The 25,391-nt window shown below is 41.4% G+C and overlaps 1 protein-coding gene across 3 annotated transcripts in view; it reads right to left on the bottom strand.

Moving 5' to 3' along the window:
• ppp3cca (protein phosphatase 3, catalytic subunit, gamma isozyme, a) overlaps positions 1–24,463 on the bottom strand; it is a 31,077-nt gene extending 6,614 nt beyond the window's left edge. For 2 of the 3 annotated variants that reach the window (XM_075468208.1, XM_075468207.1), the window contains exons 1-12: positions 23,394–24,463; positions 19,486–19,683; positions 16,445–16,569; positions 12,277–12,388; positions 9,948–10,093; positions 9,625–9,764; positions 7,467–7,544; positions 7,292–7,386; positions 7,063–7,188; positions 6,804–6,881; positions 5,055–5,139; positions 514–611 (exon numbers count right to left, since the gene is read on the bottom strand). In XM_075468208.1, the coding sequence (XP_075324323.1) occupies positions 514–611; positions 5,055–5,139; positions 6,804–6,881; positions 7,063–7,188; positions 7,292–7,386; positions 7,467–7,544; positions 9,625–9,764; positions 9,948–10,093; positions 12,277–12,388; positions 16,445–16,569; positions 19,486–19,683; positions 23,394–23,457 (1,345 nt within the window). In that variant the 5' untranslated portion in view covers positions 23,458–24,463. The remainder of the gene's footprint in view (positions 1–513; positions 612–5,054; positions 5,140–6,803; positions 6,882–7,062; positions 7,189–7,291; positions 7,387–7,466; positions 7,545–9,624; positions 9,765–9,947; positions 10,094–12,276; positions 12,389–16,444; positions 16,570–19,485; positions 19,684–23,393) is intronic. The other variant, XM_075468209.1, reaches the window with a different exon arrangement.
• Positions 24,464–25,391: the final 928 nt, after the last annotated feature.

Here is a 25,391-nt window from a genome sequence, read left to right on the forward strand (position 1 = left end):
GGTCTTTGTCATACTTTACTGTTAGTATAAATGACATAAAAGAGACATAACGTGTTGATAAGTTGGATCTAAAAGTGCTGTGAGGTTGATGTTAATTCTGCAGAAAGCCAGGCTCTCTGGTCCCGCATTTTTCCAATCCTTATGCTAAGACATCGATGCCAACACGATACACATCTACAAAGTTAAGAGTGAATGAGTGCATATTTTACTTTACGCCCATGCATTTCTCTTGCAAACACATCTTTTATTGCAGCCATCTCGAGAAATATTTAAAACTTGCATCCTTGAAATCTAATTTGACTTGTATCGTGTGCATTTTTCTGCACTAATGTGCAAAAGATGTGGCTGATTCTGTAACTCCACCTGAATGGCACAAAGAAAAACAAAAAACGGAAAAGTGACCGTAAAATCTGTGTTTACAAAAACACAGAGAAGAAGGGAGAAAATGTCCCTTGGTGCTCAGCCTGAGTTAAATAATGAAAACAAGGTTTAGAAAGTAGAAAAGACACTTACCATTCTCTAAGGTCTGCTTTCCCCCTGACAACACTCCCACTGGAAGGGTTCCAGTTGGGGTCAGGCCTTTGAGTGTTAACACACTCTCGCTTTCCTCCCTAATCAGCAGACAAAACACAGGCGCACACAGCACACAAACAGATTACCTTTCAGCACAGTGGGCTGCAGACACCTGATGTTTATGAGGTCATGAGCTGGATCATCAGGGGATAATCAACCTCATAGTGGGGTCGTATCTATGTGTAATTTTTCTCAGTCATTTCAAATTGGTGTTAAAGTTTGGTTTTCACTTCTAAGTTGAAGTTAAGGGTCTATAGAACAATTTGAGTCCGAGTGTCAAACACACAGATAACAAAATAGCCTCTAGGGGGCGCTGCAAAATATTTAAACTGCTACAACTTTTGATTAGTTTAACCAAATATAACATATGAGGTATGTATGGATTCAGAATTAAAAGGAGAAACTGTTGAGCTAAGCATTTGGTTACCAGATAAAAAGCACACTTTATAATAAGCACACTTTTAGCCCATGGACAGCAAAATTGTGCTTTTTTTTAGATTAAGGGTGGAAATGCCCTCAAAGTTGCAATGAAACATCATTTTTAAAGTTATTGTAAATAAAGGCTGGGTAATCAACTCGATTTAAGATCGGTGTTCAGAATATCCCTGAAGCACAAAGATACCTAGGATACCCATACACAAATATGGCTGCATAAAGCCTATGTGATATTAAGCACCCAACTTGCAACTTTGAGTTTATGAATTTAGGATCATGAAGACCAACTTTTTTTCAATCAAGCCATCATTTTATTCACAAAAAAATACACAAAAGAACTTCATGTCTGTAAGAAAGTAAATCAATAATAATAATAATAATAATAATAATAATAAATAATAATATGAGGAACAACAGTTTTTCTGGCATTCAAAAAACAAACAGAAGACCATAGGGCTAACATTTATTCCAATACTCCACTCTACAATGATAACTATGACAGATAACAGATATGATAACAGTCAGTGGTCAGTCTTAGTAATAGCATGTGCACTTGCACAGACGTGTGCACTTTAAGTCTGCCTTCATGCACTTACACTGAGAACTGGCAGGTCTATTTGTACAAGTACTTGTACAACTGCACTTCACCTCTAGTTGGAATACATCTTTGGCAAGTGGTAGTGTAGTCCAAATTGGAAGAAGTTTGCTGTCCTCTTCTTTCCAGCCATGGTCAGTGGGGTTGTTGACAGGCATTGTTGACCTAAATGAATAAATGAATAAATTAGTAACTAAATGCATGATCTTTTGTGATTATCTAGTACAATACTCAAATCCAGACATGTGCATACTTACATGTGGGCTGTCGTCCAGATGCTTGCTTGAAAGACACTCCTTTTGAGATGGAGATCCAAAGCATCCATTGTTGGGGTTATTCTTTCAACATCCCTCATCTTCTGTGTAAAAAGCCTCATTCGAAGAAGATCAACATCATTTTCCTCATTTGGTTCACTGGAGTACAGCCTACAGACAAAGTTTATTGCATCTTCTCTCAGCCTTGGAGAGGTTTGGAATGGAGTCTCAGCGATAGTTGCAAACATCTCTGTGAAGTGTGGAACTTCATGCATCAATTTGCAGCAGGATCGCTTACCCTTGAACTTGAAAGAAGATGTGCTGTCGGATACAGTGAATGCGTGGAAGAGAGCCATCGCTTTACATGTTTCTGTGCCTAGTTTTGTGGCAAGAGTGTTCAGGGAGATCATTCTTGATGTCTTTCCAGTTTTGAAGCAAATCCAAATTTCAGCATTTTCATTCAAACTCTTGATAAGATGGAAATTACTAAGCAGGATGACAACAACATCTGTGTCTCCAGTATAGACCATCCCAACTGATGCTGTTTGGAGGGCATGGAGAAGATGCACTAGGACACGAGTGTCAGCTTCCTCATGGTTGCGGCGATCCATTGGAGGACTATTCCCTACATGGTAGACACAATCATTTGCTGTTATGAAGACATCTTTGTCATCTGGAAACTGTCCATTTGTTACCAACGCAGTTGACAGGAATGAAAACAGTTCTGTCTTATTATCCTCATTTGCCAGAAATGCCTGCCAATCTCTTGGAACTTTAGCAGCGCCAGAGATGCGTTGTCGGGTGCCTGATCCTCGTTTTTCTCGTGTTCCTCCTTTGATTGTCAAAGCACGATACTGGTCCCAGACAATGTCCACTCGTGTTGATCTTTTCAAGTCACGTTGAACTCTTGGGCAGAAGACATTGTTGAAGTAGGACTCAAAAGTCTTCCCTTGGACGGTCGTGCCAGGCAGTGAATGGATAAGTGCTCCACCATCAATAACAATGAAATCATAAAGATCTGGTGCAACTATCTCCTCATTGTCAGAAATGTCTCCACTTGTAGTAATTCCCAGGATGTAAAACAACATATCTGACTTGGTACAGGAGTTGAGGGATCCTTCACATGATAATGCTGGTGGGTATGGAGAAGACTCATGTCGAAAAAACTCTTCCAAATTCCCACTGCGGCTTTCCAGCACAATGAAAGCTTTCCCATAAAGCTCTGCATGGTGTTTGAAGTGTAGCTGCTCTTTTCTTGCGTGTTTTCTTCTCATGGAACAACATCAAGTTGTTTTGCTTGATTGGAGCTGTTAGTGGTGTGTCATGCGAGTCTAGCACGTTCTTTTTGAAGTTGTTGTACTGCTCTTGTCCTACTGACTCAACTTTAATGACCGATGCTGCAGCGGCTGTAGACTCACACACCTTGTTATCTAAAGTAACCAGATCTTCACTGCTCTCCTCAAAGGGATTCCCCTTGCTGAGCAACAGCTCCATCAGGTCTTTGGTGTGACATTGAAAACGCTGCTGTGATGCTGATCCTTCCTCATGATGAGGACGCCATTGGGAGTCATCACTGTCATTTACAGTGGTAAACTCCTCCAGGACACGGCTGATTTCCGGGCCAGTCACAATCCAGCGTTCCAACATGTCTGGGTTCTCTGTGAGGCCAATTATGCCACCCACTCCTTTCACCCTTTTGTTGGCTTGCTCGTGTGCTTGGTCAATTGGCATAGCTGAAAAACGCTGATTGCTTCGGGTTACTGTCCAATGACCCTTTTCAAAATCTGCCTGGATAGTATCTGGGAGACATTCCATGTCCTTTATAAAGACTGGAAGCCACCAGGCATAGTTATGATGGTCAAGAGCAAAGAACAGAGGAACAAGCTTTTGCAGGGTTATGACCATAAGTTCGATCTTCCGTTCGCGATGTGCTCGAATGAACATGAAGATAGTCTGTTGGTACTTGTACACAAGCAGCCAGAAGGAGAATGTTGGACTCTCATGGGCAACTCTCTCAGCCCAGTCCTCAAGGGCCATCCCAGTTCCACTGTCCTCATAGGCTCGCTTTAGAAGGCTGTGGAGTACCACAACAGTAACTTGATGGGCATATCTTGTTCTCATCACATTGGATGCCTTCAGAAATGATGTGGCTGGTGCCAATGAATTCACTAGCCCAGCGTCTTTCAGGGCTTCAGGCCATCCAGATCCACGCCGAAGATCTCCCATGGTACTCCACAAAGCCATTTCAATGTGTAGCCCACCTAACATCACCACAAACTCGTCTTCTCCGAAAGGCTTTATGCAGACATATTTGTGTATGGGTATCCTATGTATCTTTGTGCTTCAGGGACATTCTGAACACCGATCTTAAATCGAGTTGAGTGATTACCCAGCCTTTATTTACAACAACTTTAAAGATGATGCAATGATGCAAAAATGATAGCAACTTTGAGGACATTTCCACCCTTTATCTAAACAAAACACAATTTTGCTGTCCATGGGCTAAAAGTGTGTTTATTTTAAAGTGTGTTTTTAATCTGGTAACCAAATGCTTAGCACACCAGTTGCTCCTTTTAATTCTGAATCCATACATACCTCATATGTTAAAATTGGATAACCTAATGAAAAGTTGTAGCAGTTTATATATTTTAGAGCGCCCCCCCAGAGGCCATTTTTATCTGTGTGTTTGACACTCGGACTCAAATTGTTCTATAGACCCTAAACTTCAACTTGGAAGTGAAAACCAAACTTTAACACCAATTTGAAATGACTGAGCCTTAAACAACCCCACTATCACTCACACTGCTCAAAAGAATCATGGACCGGGAGCTCTACGCACCCACAAGCAAACTGCCATCATGTGGCCTGGTTCTGTAAGTGGGTCACCAACAACTACAATTTGTGTCAATTTTATCCAGTGTTTGGATTTGTGTCAACACAATTATCTTTTCCATGGTTAACAACTGCAATAAGTTTTCAAAATGCGCTAAAAGTGAACATTTTACAGCATTTATATTAGAAATGTTTTAAACATTAGAATGAAACAGTCTGATCAAGAGGAATCAACATATGGTCGAGTTACGTTGCTTCACTTCATTATGCTCTCAAATGACGCTCAGAGCTCATTCTGATCCTTATATGCATTTTTAGGACCTTTTTGAGTTACTGTATTATCATCAAAAAAGGAAAGTTGAGACCTGAGAACTGAGAAGACCCGGGCCATTTTCCCCACAGCACGGATCTTGTTCCGGATCACCTCCTTACGCATCGCTGACGTGCCACCTGGAAATAGTTAATCACAAGGTTAAGACACACAAAACGGATGTGCTGCTGATGTTCTTAGTAATTATTCAAAATTAAAAAAAATGCATTAAAGACTTCTGGGAAATAAGAAGATGAAAGTGGTTCACAAAAGAACCAGAGACAATTCTGTTTATAAAGATGTGCACAGATGAGCAGGCTCATTATATCTACTGAATTTATCTGTCGACCAATGGAACCATCAGTGCAGATTTAGTTCTGCTGTACGTTATCAAATTGAATTTATTACCCAAAAATAAGAGTGTTTTCACCATCAGAACACACTTTAAATTTCACGTTAAATATTTAAACAAAAACAGGCCTTTGGGAGGTAAGAATAGTCCAAACAAACAAGGCAATGCCAAGATTCTGAAAAAGGGACTGTTCTTATTTTTTGTTTGTGCTGAAGGTGCTGCTGACCGTGGTTAACGTCAGCTTGTTATAGCTAAAGTTCAAATAGATGCCACAGCGTTTTCTATTGCATAGTACGGTCCGGTTTAGCTCTTTCAATGGGCTCAGCTGTTCATCACCAGCAACGCAGAGACAAGAGAACTTCCCTGTGTGCGTTTATTACATTACACTGATGTAGCTTTTCTCCAAAGAGACTTACAAGTGCGGAGTGCATCAGCTTTCTAGTTCAGTATATCTCTTGAAAGTTCTCATAACAATGAGCCCTACAGAGCTCAACTGTGATCCGTGGAGAGAAGATGGGTGAGTAAACTGGTGGTTAATAAACATGGTATTGTTTTGATTAGTCGTGCACATAGTATGCGATTTGTGTGCACAAATGAGAAATTAATGATTTATGTTGTAAACTGTGCGCTGTACTTTAAAACGACTTAATTGAACTAGAAAGTGTGTTGATAGACGATGTCGTTTCAACCAGCAGGTGATGTTTCTCCCTGACCAAACTGAGTGGACTGCAGTGATTCAGTGCCACTGTATGCTATCGGCTTGGCCTGCTAGGAATCCAAGATGAGGTTGTTTAAAGCTTAGTATCAGTTATGTAGTGCGACCTACAGCGGATGATAAAAAGAGCCAAGCTGTGCAATACTGTGCTATGTTACAGAAAAAGGCCATTTGCTAAGTTGGCTGCCATAACTATCATTCCATCGATCCAATGTTAAAACACCAGTGCAGGTTTAAACAACAGAATTTCTGATAGCGTGAGAGCCGCAACAGGTTTAAGCCCCATACACACACGTCGCTGCTATTTACTCGCTCAGCGAGTGAAGTCAATAGAATGTCTATGTGTTCACGCGAGGCGAGGAGGCGAGTAGGCGAGGAGAGTACAAGCGAGTACAAGCGATGCGATGTGGGCGGATTCCGAGATGAACATATTTCAACTTCGAGCGACGCGAGTAAGCGAGTAAAAGCGAGTAGCCAATTAAAATGCAGAATACAGATTATTGACAGGTGACGTTCCCCCAGTTTTCTCCAAACAGTGGCCACCCAACTTCTACACACCAAGTCAGCAAAAGCACCCAAGCGAGTGGCGAGTAGGCGAGTGAGCGAGTAGCGAGTAAATAGCAGCGACGTGTGTGTATGGGGCTTTAGTCTTCGCTGACTGACTGATAAGATTATCACAGAACTGCAATGTGTACAGTCTAACCAAGAGCAGAAGGATTTAAATGTCTCAAAATTACCTTCGTACTGGTCGTCTCCTTCTGACATGAGCTCATCGTCAGAGCAAATGTTCAGTACATTCACCAGCATCTCTGTCACTGTGTGGGAGGGAAGACACATTAAAATTTAAGGCTGGGGCCAAACTTCTATTTGAGGCAACAGTGGTGGGAAACTTCCATGAAACAAACATACACAAACATACAAACCTTTTTAATTTCATAAGGTTTAACTGGACTAAGATAAAACCGTCCACATTTCTCACATTAAAAAACAACACACCTTTCTCTCCAACAAAAGGCAAAGACCACGTGAAGACGTCCATGAAGTTGGGCAGCCAGTAAGGGTGGGGGGAGCAGTTGAACTGCCGGATGTTCATCACGTTGTTCTCGTATTTTAATACAGCAGCTAGGATTGACAGAGGTGAGAAGAGATTCAAGGACCGAATCTTATGAATGCAAGAAAATGCAACAAGAGTGGGGAGAAAAAAAAAAAAAAAAAAGACATGAACCTTTATTGTTGTAGACATCTAGGTAATTTGGGGCTGAAAAGATTGTGATTAATGATGGGAAGCCTGTGGTCTGGCTTTTTCTGTACATCCGATACCTGTACAGACACAAAGATAAGCCTGATTAAACAATTCTATTCAGTAATATGCTTCAAATTATTTGTAACATGACACTTACCCTGCATCCTGTGCTTCATGGGCTCTTATTACGGACAGCAAGTTATTATTTACCAAAAAGTCGCAGACTGCTGAGTAACTGCAAACAGAGAGGTAGACTAGTTACAACACTGAGTGGAGTAAAAGCTTATCCCAAATTTAAACCAGCAGAAGGAACAGCATGAGACCATTTAAGACCAATTACCAACTGGCTGTTGCTGGCTTAAAGAAATACTAATTTCTTTAACCTGAAAATATTAGTTTTCAGCACAAAGTTCCCTATGGCCAGTTAAAAGGGAAGTTTAAAGGTGCTGAGAATCCTAAGAATGGACTGGTGTTTATGTGCTTTGTTGGCCTCTCCAGAGGTTAAAGACTAAAGAGAAGCAGTCCAACTCAGCTGGATTAGGATCCTTCAGAGAAGCTCAGGAAATTATTTTTCACTGGAATGATTTTCCAGAATCAAGTCCTAGTCCTTCCAAACTAATCATTAATTTACTAAAGAAAAGAAACCAAGTGCTGTATCAATATTATCTCCTAATACTTTATGCATGTAGCTGCAACTCAGTGTATCTCTGAGCTATTCCTGCAGTTTAGTTTGAAAAATATCAGTTTATTTGCAAAATATTTCATCATTGGAAGTATCTTGTGTTATTTCCGTTGAATGTGGCCATTTATTCCAAATGGGTCAAGCAGCTAATGAAAGGTTCATTAGTTTAGTTAGACATTCCAGCTAGAAGTTACTGTGGGAAAAGCTGGAATAAAGTAAAGTTAAGACTGATTCCGAGAGGCTCTATATGGGCACAGTGAGCTAAAAACATGTTTTACCATGTTAACATTTTCTTATTTGCACTGAACATAAAACATAGCAAGCTGTTGCAATTATTTTGTCAAACAGCAGCATCTCATTCAAGCATCTGAACGAAATGAGAATTTTTACTCAAATCCACAATTACCTCTTTTTAATCAAAGGGTCTAGTGCTGGTTCAGATCTGGTGATGGATGCAAATCTGAGTCGGTTCTATTAAGAACTGGTTTGATTTTCTATGGCCAGAGAGCCACCGCAGAGCTGCGTAATTGCATCACTTTTAACATTTCTCTGGTATATTATGAGTTTCTGCAGAGGACAGCGGTGCAGGGAGACGGCTTATCTCCACAGATCACAGTTTGCAAACGGATATCTTAATATCACCAGTTTAGTTTATAGATGCTGTTTTAACCCCAACGGGATGTTCCAAAAGCTGAAAGGTATTTTTTAACGTTGCTATGGGAATTATACTTGTTGTTTCGACAGGATCTATAAACAACAGCTCATGTTCTTCCACTGCTGCTTCATCTTCACATCGTCAAAGCTCACTCAGGTTTCCATTGCTCTCTTTTTTAATTAACCCGACTAGCTACACTGGTTTTAGAGAGATGCTCTTCACTCTGGTGTAGACTTGGTGATGCTGTTGCACCACCTTTCATGAATTTTAAGTAAGACTCTGGGTCTACCCCAGGACCGGAACCGTTTTGGTGGAGAAAAACCCACAAAATTGGGGGGCATGACTGAATAAAATGACATCCAGGATATATTTCAGTCCAAAAAGGTTGTCATGTCCTAGTAAACTCAAAACACAACCTCATTTGGGCTCAGGACTGGTTCTAACCCAGCTCCAAAATACAAAAACGACTGCTTAAATTACATTCTGTTATAAAGTATTTATATGTATGTATACACATATAGATATATATTGACATGTAGAGATGCTTGCCCGTGTAAGCTTTTTCGATATTTCGGCCTAAATAATTTTACATATTTTTTTTACTAAATAATTTTACACATTAAACTCAGTGGTTTGTCTAAAAGGGACCATTCATAACCTATTTTCATTGAATATGTGGAACAAACTGCTTGCACCTGGTAACCTATTTTGTAAAGCCATATTTAATGTGTTAACTTATTCTCAACATGTTTTATTATTCTTAAATCTGTCTTAAAAAGGCCATTTTTCAAAGTGCCTAAGTAAGTTGTTTCGACTAAAAAATGGTGACGCTGTGTCCTCTGAAATGTGCATTGCAGCCTACTCTGTAACTGGTTATCATTTGGAATTATTTTGTAGTTTTTGGGAGATTTGTTTACAAAAAGTAGGCAGCATCAGAGCTGAGAATTGGACTGTAGAGCCTGTGGTTTTATGAAATACCTGAAAAAGTAAGAGCAGCCTCTGACAGAGTTATGGTTGAAGTGTTCGGATGTCTTTTCGCTGCCGTAGTCCTCACCAGGGTCAGCCCAAATCAGGTCGCACATGGGCCCAAATGCTGGAGGCTCTTTAAACCTGTCTAACTGTGGAGGACAAAACACAGACATACTTGGTAGAGGCACTGCGTGATTCAGACTGATTTCTTAAAACACTGGAAACCACTGTAACAGAAGAAAAAAGCATTTTACAAACGCAGGTTTGAGAAAAATAAAATGTTAGTGTATTATTTTGTCAGGGCTACAACATGTCAGTGATGGATAACTTACTTTCCTTATATCATCTAAGCAGTTGATTTCTGGTGAGAGTCCCCCGTGTACACACAGGAACTGTTGGTTAAGCAGAGCAGCGAGGGGCAGGCAGTCAAAGGCTTCCATACAGGCGTCATACACCCGTTCAGAGTATTTAATTTTACCTACAGCAAAAAACATGTTGACATACACAAAACAAAGCTCAGCACAGCTCCTCTCCCAGCAGCAGGACTCATGATTGTTTTCAGCTGCAGGTCAGATAAGGTCAGGAGGAAGTTGACTATTTATAAGGCAGGACACCAGGATGCCAGCGCTGTACACAGGTCATACACTAACTCAAATCTGAGCTTTGTGATGGAAATGAACGCGCTTAGAATTTAGCGTGTGGGCATTTAAGTTTAGAGGCCTACCACTGCTTTCATATTACATTAAAAATAGGACAATTCATTACAAAGCTAACTCATCCCAATCCTTCTTAAGCAGACAAATGAAGCACTGGATCTAATACAGTGCAGGCCAAGAGAGTAAGTGTCAGAGCTAAGGGATCGACTGATCTCCTGTTTTACAGAACAAAGCAGACACTCATCACCCAGCCTTAGAAATTAAATTAAATATGCGTCACCGTTTGCAACTTAATGCTCTGTCGCAGCAATCCCACCATTTATTCACGGGTGTGTAGAGCAAGTCTGTCAGAGAAAAAGTTTGGGGATTTACTAAATCTCTTTTATCTTTTAAGTGTGAGAGACGACTGCTGTCTTGCTTCTGGGGAGCAACAACGATTAATATAACTGGAGTGGTGCAACACTGATTTGGATGTTTAGCTCTAAAACTAATCTTTTAATATCCTTTACTAGGACAAATATTTCTAAATATCCTACCAATAAGCTTTTTAGACTCTTCTTGAATGCTGTAGCCTGGCTGTCTGCATTTTAGCCAGTAAACCCCCCTGAGGAAGCTGTATTAACACAATGAAGCCTGGTGCGCATTAACCATTACAAGTCTGACACTGACAGTCTCCACCTAAACCACTAACAGGTGGCGCAGTGTGCACGAGGCGGTGTGTGGGTGTATGTGGAGATGTAGCAAGTGCGACCTATTTGCAGCTGGCAGGGCTGTCTTTGCTGACTGCCAGTGCATCTTTGTTTCTTTGTTTCTGAGTTTGCATGCTAATATTCTGACACCTGCTTCACGCACGCATGCACGCACGCACGCACGCACAACTGTCATAGATGAAAGTCAGTGAGTGTGCGGCTGAAAAGCATCAACAGCATGCTTGGCTGCTCTCCATCCTTCAGCAGTTCGTTTCTAACATGAAAAGGAAAATCTTCACTTGTGTGAAGACTTTCATACTGATGAGCTGCAGCATCTTACGCGCATTTCGAGACAAGCATATTTAAAGAGGGATCGGTCATTGGCTACCACACGAATCAGCTTAAGATGCCTACATTTCTCCCCCATTTGGGCTGGTGGTATGCAAAGGTGAAAAGAACAATCAATGAAGCAAAAAGAAGAAAAAAACAAAATTGCAGTTAGACTCAGACTTGGGTGCCGTTTACACATACCCGGGTATTTTGAAAAACGAAGACCTTTCCCTTCGTTTGTGCCTTTCGTTTATACACAAACGGAGTTTTTTCCTCCGAAAACGAAGCTAAAAAAAAAACTCCGGCAAAAGTGGAGATTTTTTAAAAACTCCGTTTAGCGTTTGTGTGTAAACTGGTTGAAAGAGACGAAAACGGAGTTTTCAGAATGGAATGCGGAGTTGTCGTCATAGTACAGAGCCCCGCCCCTATCCGTCATGTTGGCAGGATGCTAGCGTGAGAACGCCTTTCTCTCCGTCCATTGTTTATCTAGCAAGCATGGAGGTACTAGCAGCATTTCTGTTGTTGAGAGCTATACTCGCTTGTGTGATTTTGAAAATTACAGTCATACAATGTATTGAACAACAAAGACATTTTTCACGGCTTTAGCAGTTTTATAGTCCAGCGCAACGTGTAAAAGTAGCTCAGTCTCGCTATCAGTCCACACACATGAGCCTAGCGGAATATTTTCTTCTTGAAAAGGATCCGGAAGTTCTTCCTGTCAGCGGTTCTCTATTAGGCTTCTGATTGGCTTGTGTGGAATTCTCATTGTTCTAACACTGCCAATGTCAGGCTTGGCGTAATTTAACAGCTCCTGATAGCATATTTCTCCGGATCAATGTAGACGTGGTTTTTTTTTAAAAACGGGGCTGTGTGCACCTAGTTTTTTTTGCAAACGAAGGTTAGAAAATATGCGTTTTTCAAAATACCCGGGTATGTGTAAAGGGCGCCTTGGTGTGATACAGACCGCTCTGAAGGGCTGCACTTACATTCCTGTTTGAAGGTGAAGTACTCTGTGAGGTGCCGGCACTCATGGTTCCCACGCAGGAGGAAGAGTGTGGTGGGGTGGTTGATCTTAAGTGACCAGAGGTAGAGAACACACTGGGAGGAGACACAGCCAGAGAAAAATGCAGGAAAGGAGAAGTCAGAGATAATTATGACCTTTAGTGCATTACAATATACAACAGTGAAGCTTAAATATCTTCAGACAATATCTTCAACACAGACAGGTGTTAGAAGTGTTGCAGCCGTCAGCATAACTCGCTTCAAGGCTGCACTTTTTAAACTATTATAAGAGACTTAAAATGATTCCAGTTCCATAACAAATTAAAAAAAAAAAAAAACTCACTCCCACACACCTATCAACAAAAGATTTGAATAAAAATTCATCCTCATCCTATTAAAAATGTGCAGGATCTGACATGATCAGCCAAGCAGCAGCATTAGTGTGTAAATTACATGCAGTATTTTGCTTTTCTCCCTCACTTGTATCAAACCAGAGGACTTGCTCCTGCTCTGAGGCAGTGCCATCCAAAACCGTCGATTCTTGACTGTATTTAATAGAAAGACCCCAACTACAATTTTGAGGTAAACTTTTGATTAATATATTCCAATATTCCTGAATTCTGAACAGCAAACATGTTCAAAAAAGGAAAAGTTCAGCTAAAATGAAAACAAAAAGAGAGCAGACAAGCATTTACATGCCAAATGAACTTGCTTTCGCCTCTGTGCTCAGACAAGGCACGATTAAATAGCTGCCACTTGCCACTCTCAGCCAACTCTATTAACATGCACCAACCAGGCCTGCTATTAAGTTGCTGGAACAAGATGCCAAGGTAACAAGAGCCAGCAGGTGTGTACTCATGTATCTGACAACGTTAATAAAAAGGAGTGGGGGCACATTTTATTCGCTTCCATTAAAGAGAAGAATATCGAGCTGGGAAGTTGAGGTAAATGTGTTGGGGGAGCTGCCGCTGTGGCTTGATCCCTACAGTGCGGAGGCGGAGGAAGGGCTACGGCTTGGAGTGGCTTTGAGTGGCTGCAGGCTGACATGGGTTTTAATGAGAGCCCTGTGCTCTCTTTTAGCCACTCTTTGTCTGAGCCTGAAGTGAGCGAGGAGGACAAAAGAAAGGGTATAAAGCTTTGTGAAGCACACACGAACGCTGGCTACCTTCACCTCAAACGTCACTCACACACACACACACACACACACACACACTAGATACAAGCGTATGAGTGTAGGGACAGGGCTGAATCTAGAAGAGTTGGTCCACAGACTCACTCTCACGGATCAAAGAGGATTTCCTCAGGAGATAAAGAAGAATACACAGAATGAAAAAGAGCGCTCACATGGACCGAATTTAGACTATGGTAAATTGTGCAGTGGTGATGCATTACATTAAGAGGCAGTGGTGACACTTTATGTTACCAAGGTAACCACATCCTGATATTCGCTCTCCTATATGTCTTACTGCTCGTGTAACTGAAGTGAGCTATGTGGCTTTTAAAATGAAGACATTTTTCAAGCCTACAAGTCAAAGCAATTAGTAAGCAGGAACTTTAGTCTTTTTGCTTTTGTGATGTGGTGACTTTACAGCTGTAAACCGCACTTATTCTGAGATGTAGATAGAGTGAGACATTTCATACACATCCTGAGTGTGACCAATCAAAGGCTGCCAGTGCCAGCTAATGATTTTTATTACTGCTCCGAAATCTGCCTCCTCCGTTAATGCATTAAATGTGTAAACCCCTTTCAGATGTGTACACCTTTCCAGCAGCTTAATGTGTCAGCTTCATGTTTGAATAAACACAGGGGTGCTTTTACTTAAAGGGATAATCCGGAGTAAAATGCACTTTAGGTCAATTTACGGGATGTTGGGAGTACATACGTTGAGTTGACATCAAAATCATTTAATTCTGATGTGTTTTGAGAATTTTGATTTGACCGTTTTCAGCCAAAAGTCGTTAGCCTGGAGGAGAGTGGGGCATATGGTATCGCCGCTACAAAACGCTATTTTTACACCTCTTCTACAGCTCCAAACAACATAACACTTACGTGGTAGTGAGTAGAGGGTCCCTAAATCCAAACAGAAGTGTCCCGAGGTCTTCATGTGGTCAGATAGAGAGTCCAGAATGAATTTAATCAAGCCAGTATCTTTACGGAAATGCTCCTGCTGCAGCTGGCATCTTCAGCGTAAAGTCCGTATAGTAGAGAGCCGAGTGTGGAGTAACACGCTCTGGAAATTCACAATTTCGTTGCCGTTTTTTTTTACAAACATAGTCCAGTATTTCTTTCGAAAGCCAGGATAGGAACAAACACGCACCATAACTCCAAAAGTTTGCTCCGCTGTTTGTTCAACAATCTGCTCACACACCTCTCCTTCTTCTGTGATGGTCACTCCAGTCACGCAAAAGATGTCTTCCGTAAACAGGAGGCTAGGTCACGCGAGACGTAAGGTCACGTGACATTTTATAAAATTCCAACCTGTTAGTAAGCTAGGCTTTGCTGTTGCATACAACTTCATTTCACTTTCGAAAGAAAACGGTCAAATCAAAATTCTCAAAACACATCAGAATTAAATGATTTTGATGTCAACTCAACGTATGTACTCCCAACATCCCGTAAATTGACCTAAAGTGCATTTTACTCCGGATTATCCCTTTAACATGTGAATACATGCAACAGAGGAAATGCTTTACTGAGGAAACCGATCGAGTGCGTCATTAAATAAAATGCATCACAGCGCTGTTCAAACTTTTGTACCGTTCTCTCCGTCTACAACTATATGCACACACAATTCAATTAAATTCAGTTTATTTATATAGTGCCAAATTACAACAAATGTCATCTCAAGCCACTTAAATTATATAGTCCAATTCAAGCCAATTGGAGTTCAATTCATTGTAATCATAATCCAATGAAATCCAATTAATTAATAAAAAAAATAATCCAATCCACTCATGTAGAACCAATTGAAAAACAATTTCCTAGCTAAGGAAACCAACAGATTGCACCAAATCTGCACCGATTCACACAAACACACAGCAGTTAGCAAAGAGGCAAAAGTAAAGACATCAACCCCGGGTAAAGTGAAAGATACTTTCTTTAGGGTTGAAACTAGGGCTGTCCCGATCCAATCACGTGATCGGAAATCGGGGCCGATCACGTGGTTTCATCCCGATCAGCGATCGGATATATAGCCTATCTATATCTAGGTATCTAGGTATGGCCCGAGGTATGTCTGACACCACAACGCTGTGGACCGTGTGAGCAAACGTTCAAGACATCCTGCCGCTTCAAACTTTCTTTGTGGGGGATCATGGTACGTGTAAGTACAGCTGATTTCACTGCACTGTCGTCTGTCAGATGATATTGCAGACCTTTAAATTCTACACAGACAGAAACCAGCCTGGTTTCCAATCGGGAACCTTCTTGCTTTGAGGCGACACTGCCAGCTACCACACCACAAACCAGGTTTATCACTGATATTTTGATGAGTTGAATCGCACCTGTAACCTGCCTTTGTAATCTTATTTATTTATTTATTTTTTAATATAATTATTTTTTGGGGGCTTATATGCCTTTAAATGGACAGGACAGTTGAAGAGAGACAGGAAGCAGGGTCAGAGAGAGGGGGAATGACATGCGGTAAAGGGCCGTCCAATGCGGGACTCAAACCAGGGCCAGCTGCAGCGAGGACTGTAGCCTGAGCTGTGCTGCAGTGGCACGCGTTGATGAAGTCATCTCACTAGAAACGTGTGTAGAAAGCCCCCTATAAGCCCCCCGATAGCCCCGGATAACAACAACATGGCAGCTATGAGCTAACAGTGCAATAGTGTGCGTTCATTCATTCATTCATTCATTCATTCATTCATTCATTCATTCATTTGTCTTAAGTATTGGTGAAATAAAGACAGATAATGTCTTATTTAGAGGCTGTATTGTCAATGCCCTGTTCAATCCCGTTATATGGATATATGCGGATCTCTAGCGATCTAAATATTTTCCGAAAGACGCCGACTTTCACCAAACTGATATTGGTGAGTAGATGAACGTATTTTATGTCAGAAATAAGGTCCAGGTTAAAAAAAACAAACTTCTTCTTTAAGGAATGAATATTTACTAAGCTAATAAAATGCAATGCTATTATAGCTTACCTCGATACTGAAGTATCCTCGATCTACGTAGTCACCGAGGAAGAGATACCGCGTGTTACTGGGTGATCCCCCAACTTCAAACAACTTCATAAGGTCAAAGAACTGTCCGTGGACGTCGCCACATACTGCCAAAATAAAAACACACTGTTTGAGTTTCTCCTGCTTCTGGGTGTTCAGCATCCGGCGCCTTCTTTCTTTCTAAAATCAGCCAGTCATGCAGATAAGACTCCATGTTTCCTAAACATTCCCACTCAAAACATTCAATATGTTATACATTCCATATCATTTCAGTTAGAATTTGACACCAAATTGAGTGTACAATTTATCCGTTGTATCCATCTCCTACTTACAATACAGTTTTGGTAATTGATCATTTTTAAACATATCTAATTTATTCAGTGGTAACACCAATCTTAATACTACATATGAATTATACATTAACCAAATTAGGAACTGTTCCCAGTGTTACAGTTAGGTTGGTACAATAATAACATAGCTGCGTCTTTTTAAAAAATAGCAGCTATTCCAATCAGCCGTGAAACACATGCACAAAGCTTCTCACAAAGGTTTGGACCTTAACTGAGTCATGAGAAAACCCATGAAAGAATGATATACTTTGGAGAGCTGAAGGATCCCAAGGTTCTGGATTTTGATGGGTTGGACTGAAGCCATGCGAAGGTCGGCTGAGAAGGGGCAGATAGTTTTCAGAAATAGTTTTCCAGAACGGAGATGACAAAGTTCACTCTGACAGCCGGTTAGGCCCTTTGATCTGACACGGAGTGAGTGCTTACCAGCTGCCGCTACATGCAGCGCTGCAATGGGAGAGGGCTGAAGCAGGTGCTGCATTTACTCGCTGTTTACGCTCTCCGTGACACCTTGGTTCTGTTAAACTATCCTGCACAGTTGATCTTACACATGATATGTGCACTTATGTTTCAAATGTCAAGGTCAATTACAGAGCAGCAGTGCTAATACTTATATAAGGACTCGCTGTCTTGTTTAAGGGTTCGGTGCAGCTGGGTGGCCAATATTCAAGAATGCCTGAAAACCAGATCTCCGGTTAAGGGGGTGTCCCTATCTGGGATGTTGCCCCATTAAAAACAGACCTGAAAATATTGACATGTTCGACCTTGACCAAAGTATGACACAGCTCTATCTATCTGCTAAGTAATGACCTACCAGGCAGACACATGAAAACTACCAAAACTGCAGTTCCTTAAAGGTCCTATGGCATGAAATGTTCACTTTTTAAGGTTGTCTAACATTAATATGAGTTCCTCTAGCCTTCCTGCGGTCCCCCAGTGGCTAAAAATGACGATAGACCTAAACCATGCACCGGAAATTATTCTCCGCCTTTGGAAATGTGACCATGCAGCTGGCCTGATCGGGAAAGCCACCGCTTATGACGTGGGCGCCACTTATGACGTGGAGGTTGTTTCCACCCAGAGCCCATATATGGCTATGCCAAAACTGCCTTTCCCCGCCCACAGCTCTTTGGCCAGCTCATTGCGCTGTATATGGATGTAAAAAAATCTGTTTAGAGCTCCTGCATCAGAACCGCTAAAGAGCCAGTGGACAGATTTTGTTTTTTTCTGGGAAAGTGACGACAGAACCGAAGAGATTTGTGTATGTGTGCGCCAAATATTTCACGACGAATGTTTCCAGAACTTGGGCCAATACCGAGCCCAAGGGAGAGCCCAGACACCCTGCGGAGGAAACTCATTTGGCCGCTTGTATTCGCGATCTCATTCTCTCGGTCATTACCCACAGCTTGTGACCATAGGTGAGGGTAGGAATATAGATTGACCGGTAAATCGAGAGCTTCGCCTTCTGGCTCAGCTCCTTTTTCACCACGACGGGCTGGTGCAGAGCCCGCATCACTGCAGACACCGCACCAATCCACCTGTCAATCTCCTGCTCCATTCATCTCTCACTTGGGGAAGGATCTCATTCCCGAGAGAAAGTAATTTAACGCTCTATAGTTGTGTTGCTTTCCTGTATGTACAGTATAGTTATATAGCTTGTTACCACAAGAAAGGGTTTGTATCGTTAGCAGCTAACGTTAGCTAACGTTAGCTATGCAGCTAATAGCATCTGCAAGCTCTTATCTCTGTCAACTGAGCTGTTGGAGGTGTTTGCATGCCCATGAGATGGTTAGCTCGCTCATTTTAGACCAAAACCCCTTACTTCAAGCTTCCTGAAGAAGAATGAATCTGCAAATTCAGTGCATTTCATCAGGATAATGATTCATTCATGGTTCCAGAGTCAAAACGGTCAGTCTGTCTGTGTCATTAGCTCTGCAGCTAATAGCTCGGTCACTGTAGCTAATGTAACGGTATATAGCATGAGGTATGCAAGTGGACACCTCATTTACTGTAACGCGAGTGTTCTGTACTTATTTGTTGCTTTGATAGCCGTCCTGCTGTTGGTGTTATGGCGCGCACGATATCTGCCTTTCCCCTGATTGAAATGACTCGCGCTACATGCATCTTTGCAAATTAGAGCAATCAGATGAGAATGTCAAAATCCTCACTCCTGCTTTCCCCTTCACGCGCGCCTTTTTTGCTGTGTCTTGTGTAGCACTTGCTTGATGTTCGACTGTGTTAGGACAGTTGTTCAGTAACTAGTTCGTCATATTGTCAAAGTAAGCTCATATCAACAGGTTTCGCTAGTTTTACGGCATAGGGCTGCCGTGCCATAGAGATTCACAAAACATTTGCGCAAGGTACCACGAGCGTAAGTAAGGCCACACCCCCACTAAACAGCTCATTCTGAGGATCCTAAGGAAAGCTCATTTTTGGGACTGGCTGTAATTCTGCACCAAGGCAGAATTTTGGGGAAAAAAACTCAGATACAGTATTAGGGGACCACTAAAGCCTATAAAAATATATAAAAGCCTCCATTTATTTTCATGCCATAGGACCTTTAAACATCCACCTGTTCAAGCACGTCAGTCACCACAGATCTTCATCTTAAATAGCCCAACTTTACAGCAGAAATAACCCTATCTGTTACACAGCCTTTGCCATCTGCCAGCCTACCAGTTATAGGCGCTTCCACTTCCAGCATGCACTTCTCTTGGCGGAGGATGTTGGCCCCATCGTTGATGATCTTAAGAGCCACGTCCTCTTCCAACCGGCCTTCTTTGACTAGATGGTTGCGGAGCACCTCGGGGTTGGGCTTCCCATCTTCAAACAGCTCCTTTATTGTCAGCTTATGTTGTGGTGGGTATGGCACAGCTGTTCACAAAAACAGGCAGAGTTATGAATTATCAGAGACAGGCCAGAGAAAAGGTATTCAAGCTGTGAGGTCATCGTCAAAGCTACAAACAATTGTTAAGGTCTGGAATATTTATGGGAAAAATGCAAACTGGAAATGCGAACAGCTATTCGTCATATTTTTCACAAGGCCAACTTGCCCAATTTCGGCGAGACAGACAGAACTTTTTAGTTGTAAGCAGCATGCCAATCACCTCACTCTGATGGCTTGTTCAGACGGAAAAGATCAACATCAGGTGATATGATCCCAGAATAATATGTGAAGCAAGAAAAAGCCTCCGCGGCTCTTATATTGCAATTACTAGATATGACTTTTTCTTCTCCATCGAATGTGCATACATCAACATGATCCTGCCAGGTGAGAGATGCAGAGGGGGGGGGCAGAGACACCACACCTCACTTGACTCCCTCCCGCTCCATCAGTAAGCTGCTCCACCACCTACACAATCCTTTTACCATCACCACAAAAGGTCAGTGCTTTCAAGGCCGGGACTTGAGAGCTTCTCCATCAGAACACCCAGAACCACAAGTAAAACAGAACATTTTATCACGGGAAATCCATCACTGGGACAATGCAGCAGTTACGGCTTCGTCCTACTCCGTCTACATCAATTACAAATTAAATGAAGGTTACTATTATATACTTTGTAAAAAATGTCCCACGGTACTTTTTGATATAAGGTGGTCAAAGGAAATTAGAAAAACATCAAAACACTTGCTCAAATGAATACGGGAATGTGATGCCAGCAGCCTCACTGCCAGGCCAAAAAGAGGTGAAGGGATTACAGCTGGTACGCCTAATAACAATCCGGATATCTCGTGAATTATGCTGCCAGTTACTTTTGGTGTATAACTAGTCTGCAGCACTAGCTTTTAGGCATTATAATTAAAAGTAGAAACATAAAAAAAATTCTGCAGCTTTAAAAGTGAAAACATTTGCACAGTACAGACTTGCGCTGATTCAGAACTCCTGATTGCATCCACAGGACAGTGCACAGGATACGCTGTACTGTCAAATGTGACACAAATACCAACATCAACTAGTGCGGATTAGCACTATGAAGAACAGAGAGAGGCATTCTGGGAAAGTTGTCACACCCACACAGAGCAAATCAAAGTGCAATATGAAAGAGGAATTAATGATTTTTAGTGTGGGTGCATTCACTAATCAGCTATGCAGTGCATGAGTGCAGAAGGGGCTGAATGTATTTGTCACTCAGGTTCGTGTTGGAGTTTGGACATAACGAGCGTGATCTACTGTTTTTATTGCTCTTTAGGGAAGTAGGCTACCTGGCATATTGCTTTTATTGTCTGTCCAGTCGAGGCTTTTTGGACCAGCAATAGCTGGTATGGGACTGTAGGTGGAGCCTGACTGCAAACAAATGGTAACAGGTAACTGATTTCAGGCTACAGCTAGCAGGCAGGTAGCAGCTCCAACTTGGCTATCCTGGCTGAGGACAAGCTGTTATGTGTTGACCGGTGTAGTATAAATAAACAGTAAGTGCTCTGCGGCCTTCGACGCACGGCCATGAAGAGAGCTATAAGCTGAGGTAGAGCCTTAAGAACAGCTTAGGTAAAGCCTCTATAAGCGAGGGCTTCCAGATTCAGGGGCTGTTTACTTAAAAGCCTTGTCACACTATGGGAAGGACCTGTCTGAACAAAGCAGGCTCTATAAAAAAAAAAAAAACAAGACAGAATGAGAACCATCATGAGCCATAACACATTTCAGGCCAGAGCCGTTTTGACCAAATTTACGAGCATTTGCCAGAAGGCTGGCAGTAATTACCCACAGTGGACCATAACAACTGGTCTCAATGCCAAAGGACAGAACACTCGATCCAACTCAACAGGAATGACCCCCCCTGCACTCCAATAATAATAATAATAACAATAAGAAAAGCAATAAATTCTAGGTTGATTTTCAAGCACGGTGAAGGTGGGATCAGATGCAAACAAATCTCTTTCAGCAGAGCACAGTCTGAAAAGACAAAGGTGTAGACAGCAGTGAGAGGAGCCACTTTTTCCAACGCATAGCAAACACAGTGCAGAAAAATGTGTTGTTCCAAATAATGAGCTAACAATAAAATGATAAGCTACCACCACTCTCAGAACGGCTTCAGGCCTAATTAGCCTTAATGTTTGATGAACTCTTCAGTGCAGCAGACATACTGAGGGCCACTGCTACACTGCATCAACACCCACAGTCTGGCATGACTACAAACGACTCAAGAAACAAAGACAAGACCATCTACCATCATGCCCACCGAGGATAATGTTTTCGACAGTGATACGAGCCAGCGTCTAGAATATGTTCACCATTGTTTCAAAATCAGCACAATAGAGGGGGTTTGAATTACAAAGATGCGGCTGGGTAGAGATGAATGGAGTGGACTGTGGCTGGATGAATCATGAGCTCCACTTCAGATTGCTCTAATTATCAGTGAATGCATTACCCTCAAAAGCTAAATAGCCAGGCCGGGGTTTATTCGCCATCTCTGCCAGTCAGTCACGTGGGGTTGATAGTTGCAGACATTCTGCTTTGGTGTCTCTTTGATTTTTTTCTTTGACAGACAGTTCAATTTGTTTCAAAGTTACAAGAATCTTTATCAGGAATGGCTAACAAGATCCAGCCTTAACGCCTAAAACTGTTAGGTAAAGGCATCGTGAACACATCACTGGGTAAACATGTGTAAGTCAATACTCAGCAAAAGAAAATAGTCCAACTGCTGACAACAGTCACCCTAAACCAAAGCTGTCCTTCAAGTACTTTACAGTTCTGACTTCTTCCCCTTAACAGTCTCATTCCCACTCGGCACACTGGCCACGTTGGGAACATCACTGGGGAGATTCTTTCCACAATTAACTCAGTCTCTCCCTACTGGCTCACACTTCAGCATTCCAGTCCTCTGGCAAGACACTCTCCCAGTGCCCTTGCAGACAGACAGGGATATGGGCTGCACTGGCATTTAGTACTGGTTCTAGAGAGGGTGGAGGTGGTAGCAGGAGTGGGGTGCGAGAGAGAGTTGCCTCAGACTTGGCTCTGCTTGACCCAACACGACAAATGGTGCCCTGTCAGTTCAATGAGCCGCCACAACCTCAGTGCAAAGGAATCCATCTCTTCAAGCCCTGCTACACAGAACTAGAGCATTCCTAGGCGGTGCAAAGAGGTCACATGGTTTGTTTTTTTATTGAAAGGTTAGAGGCAGATTTGCATGAATTTTTTTTTACCTGTCATCAAGCGTGGGTCAGTTTAGGAGTGCTCAATTTTTGGTGCTGATACGGATCTGGATTTGAATCGGACTTGGACTGCTGTTACGTTACTTTTCAGCCATGCTGAACTTTAGGAGGACTGGATATGACGACATGTCAGCTTTGATGCATGTCATATTGTGAAATATTACAGTCTTGGTAATCACTCCTAAAATGCTTGGATTCTTGGTGGTCCACATGTACCGAGCATACCCACGGTACAGGCTAATCGCATAAGGATCCTGATCTGACCGCTGTAATCACATCGTACTTTGCCACAAGCCATTTAAAGATACAGTTTTTTTTTCCAAAAGCTACAGGTGGTTTGCAATCCACTCAATAGTTTAATGCAGCTATGAATTAAATGATAAAGCAACTACTGTACAAGTGTATCAATATAAGATGTAGTAATATTGTCTCACCTTTTATCAGCCGTTCCGTGGTGGACTGTTTCTCCTTGTCTTTTTCTTTATCTTTTCCTGACATCTTTGGTTTCGGCCGGAGGCTGTTTTCTGGGTACAAATCTGGTATAGTCCTTGTACAGGTCCAGCTAGCCTAAGGACAAGCTAGCGCACAAGCCTGGCCGTTAACTCCGTCTTGACTTTCGGCGCCGGGGTTCAGAGGCACAACTTTTGGTCTTTTCTAACGAACCGTTAAAGAAGCTAGAAAAGGAAGTACAGCTCTCTTTGTCGTCTTTCCCCCAGCGAATAACCAAGCTAGTTTACAGCAACATTAATGCTAACGAATAATTAAAACTCAAAGTAGTATTTTTGACACAATTGTTCAAATGTAATATTTTTTTTTAATTTAAAAAAAAAAAAAAAAAAAAAAAAACGAACACAAAGCAACAGTTGCTGTGCAATAGTAATAAAGTGTAGCAAACAATACCTGGATAAACTCAGAGAGAGGCTGCTGTTAGCAGCTAATCCGATTTAGTTACTCTTTTTCAGCTAGTTAGCCAGCTAACATTTTAACGTATAGGCAAATCGGCGGACAAGCATAAGCAAGAACGGAGGACTGGAGTCCCATCTTGTATGTGCCAGTCGTTGATAGTAAGAAGAAAAGAGACAGCCGCTCGGAGAATCGCTTTTATTTAGCGTTCATAAACGGGGCGAGTCCTTCTAAAATGCGGGCAGCGTCTTGACAGTGTGTCCTCCGCCTCGGATTAAACTCTAATCTGACAGTAAGTGAGTGAGTGGAGGAGCAACCAGCGGCAGATTTCCAACAACATGGTGGAAGCGATGTGACGTGACTATGGAAACGTAACACGTGGGTTTTGGGGTGCGTTCAAGGACAAAAATCCTCCTTTTAGAGGGAAAATATGCTGTTCGCTGAGGACTGAAACTGTTATAATCCGAAATAAATACATGGTCATTTTTTTATTTCTAAAACATGGAAATATATGGAGAAAATGCACTGGGAAAACAAGAGAAGTAAACATAACTACACATAAAAATAAATTTAAAATTATCATTAGAAAAATATATAACGAAGTCAAATTAAACTAAATCATTTCAAGAAAATAAATCAATACAATGTAAAGGGAAAATAATACAGAAAGAAAAATACAGGATGAACAAATTAAAAAAAGAAAATGAATTAACCAAATTTAAAACTGAGTGACAAAGTAAACAAATAGCTGAATTAACATAAATTTAAAGAATGCAGTTTAAAATTATAGCAGAACATTTTATTTTTTCCACATACTATTCAATTATTCTACCATACGGTGTTTTGTTACTAATTTTAGTAGCATTTATCATCATAAACGTATTTATTTAGCCATTTATTTCGGATTACGACGTCTATTTTCGTGCTGTGTCTTTTTGACAAACCTAACAAATACGAGTGGAACTGCTTAAAAAAAAAAGCTATGCTCGCTCCCACAGCCATACAATAAATTTATGGCGGTCACTTTTTGGCACAACAAAACCTCTGCTGCGTGTCATCCCTCTCTCTACCTACTTTGCTAACAATACCTTTACAAATATACATATCCAAAATGTGTACTCATTTGATAAAAAAAAAAAAAAGCTCTTTTTCCAACTACATATGAAACATTAATGGATATTCCTTCATTTCCGGCTAAAACAATCCGATAGCTCTAATATGAGAGGAGAAAAAGCTAATATTTTCAGTTATATTGTGGATTCTTTCACCGTTCAAGTCAGCATGTGCAGTCAGAGCCACCTGTTGTATCACGGGAGTAAGCAACCCGTCAGTGCAACAGATAAAAAATAAAAATAAAATAAAAAACATGGCAGAAACGCTCATTATAAATCATAAAAATCTTTCAAATCATTTGAAAATATAGGAGAAATTCCCTACCTTTAACACTAGGTGGCTCTCTTTTGTCATTTTGAAAAGTACATGAATTTGTTCCTTTGTTTGCACATTTGACACATTCTCCAGTAGAGGGC

The sequence above is a fragment of the Odontesthes bonariensis genome, chromosome 6 (assembly GCF_027942865.1).
Source record: "Odontesthes bonariensis isolate fOdoBon6 chromosome 6, fOdoBon6.hap1, whole genome shotgun sequence".
In the NCBI taxonomy this organism is placed as follows: Eukaryota; Metazoa; Chordata; class Actinopteri; order Atheriniformes; family Atherinopsidae; genus Odontesthes; species Odontesthes bonariensis.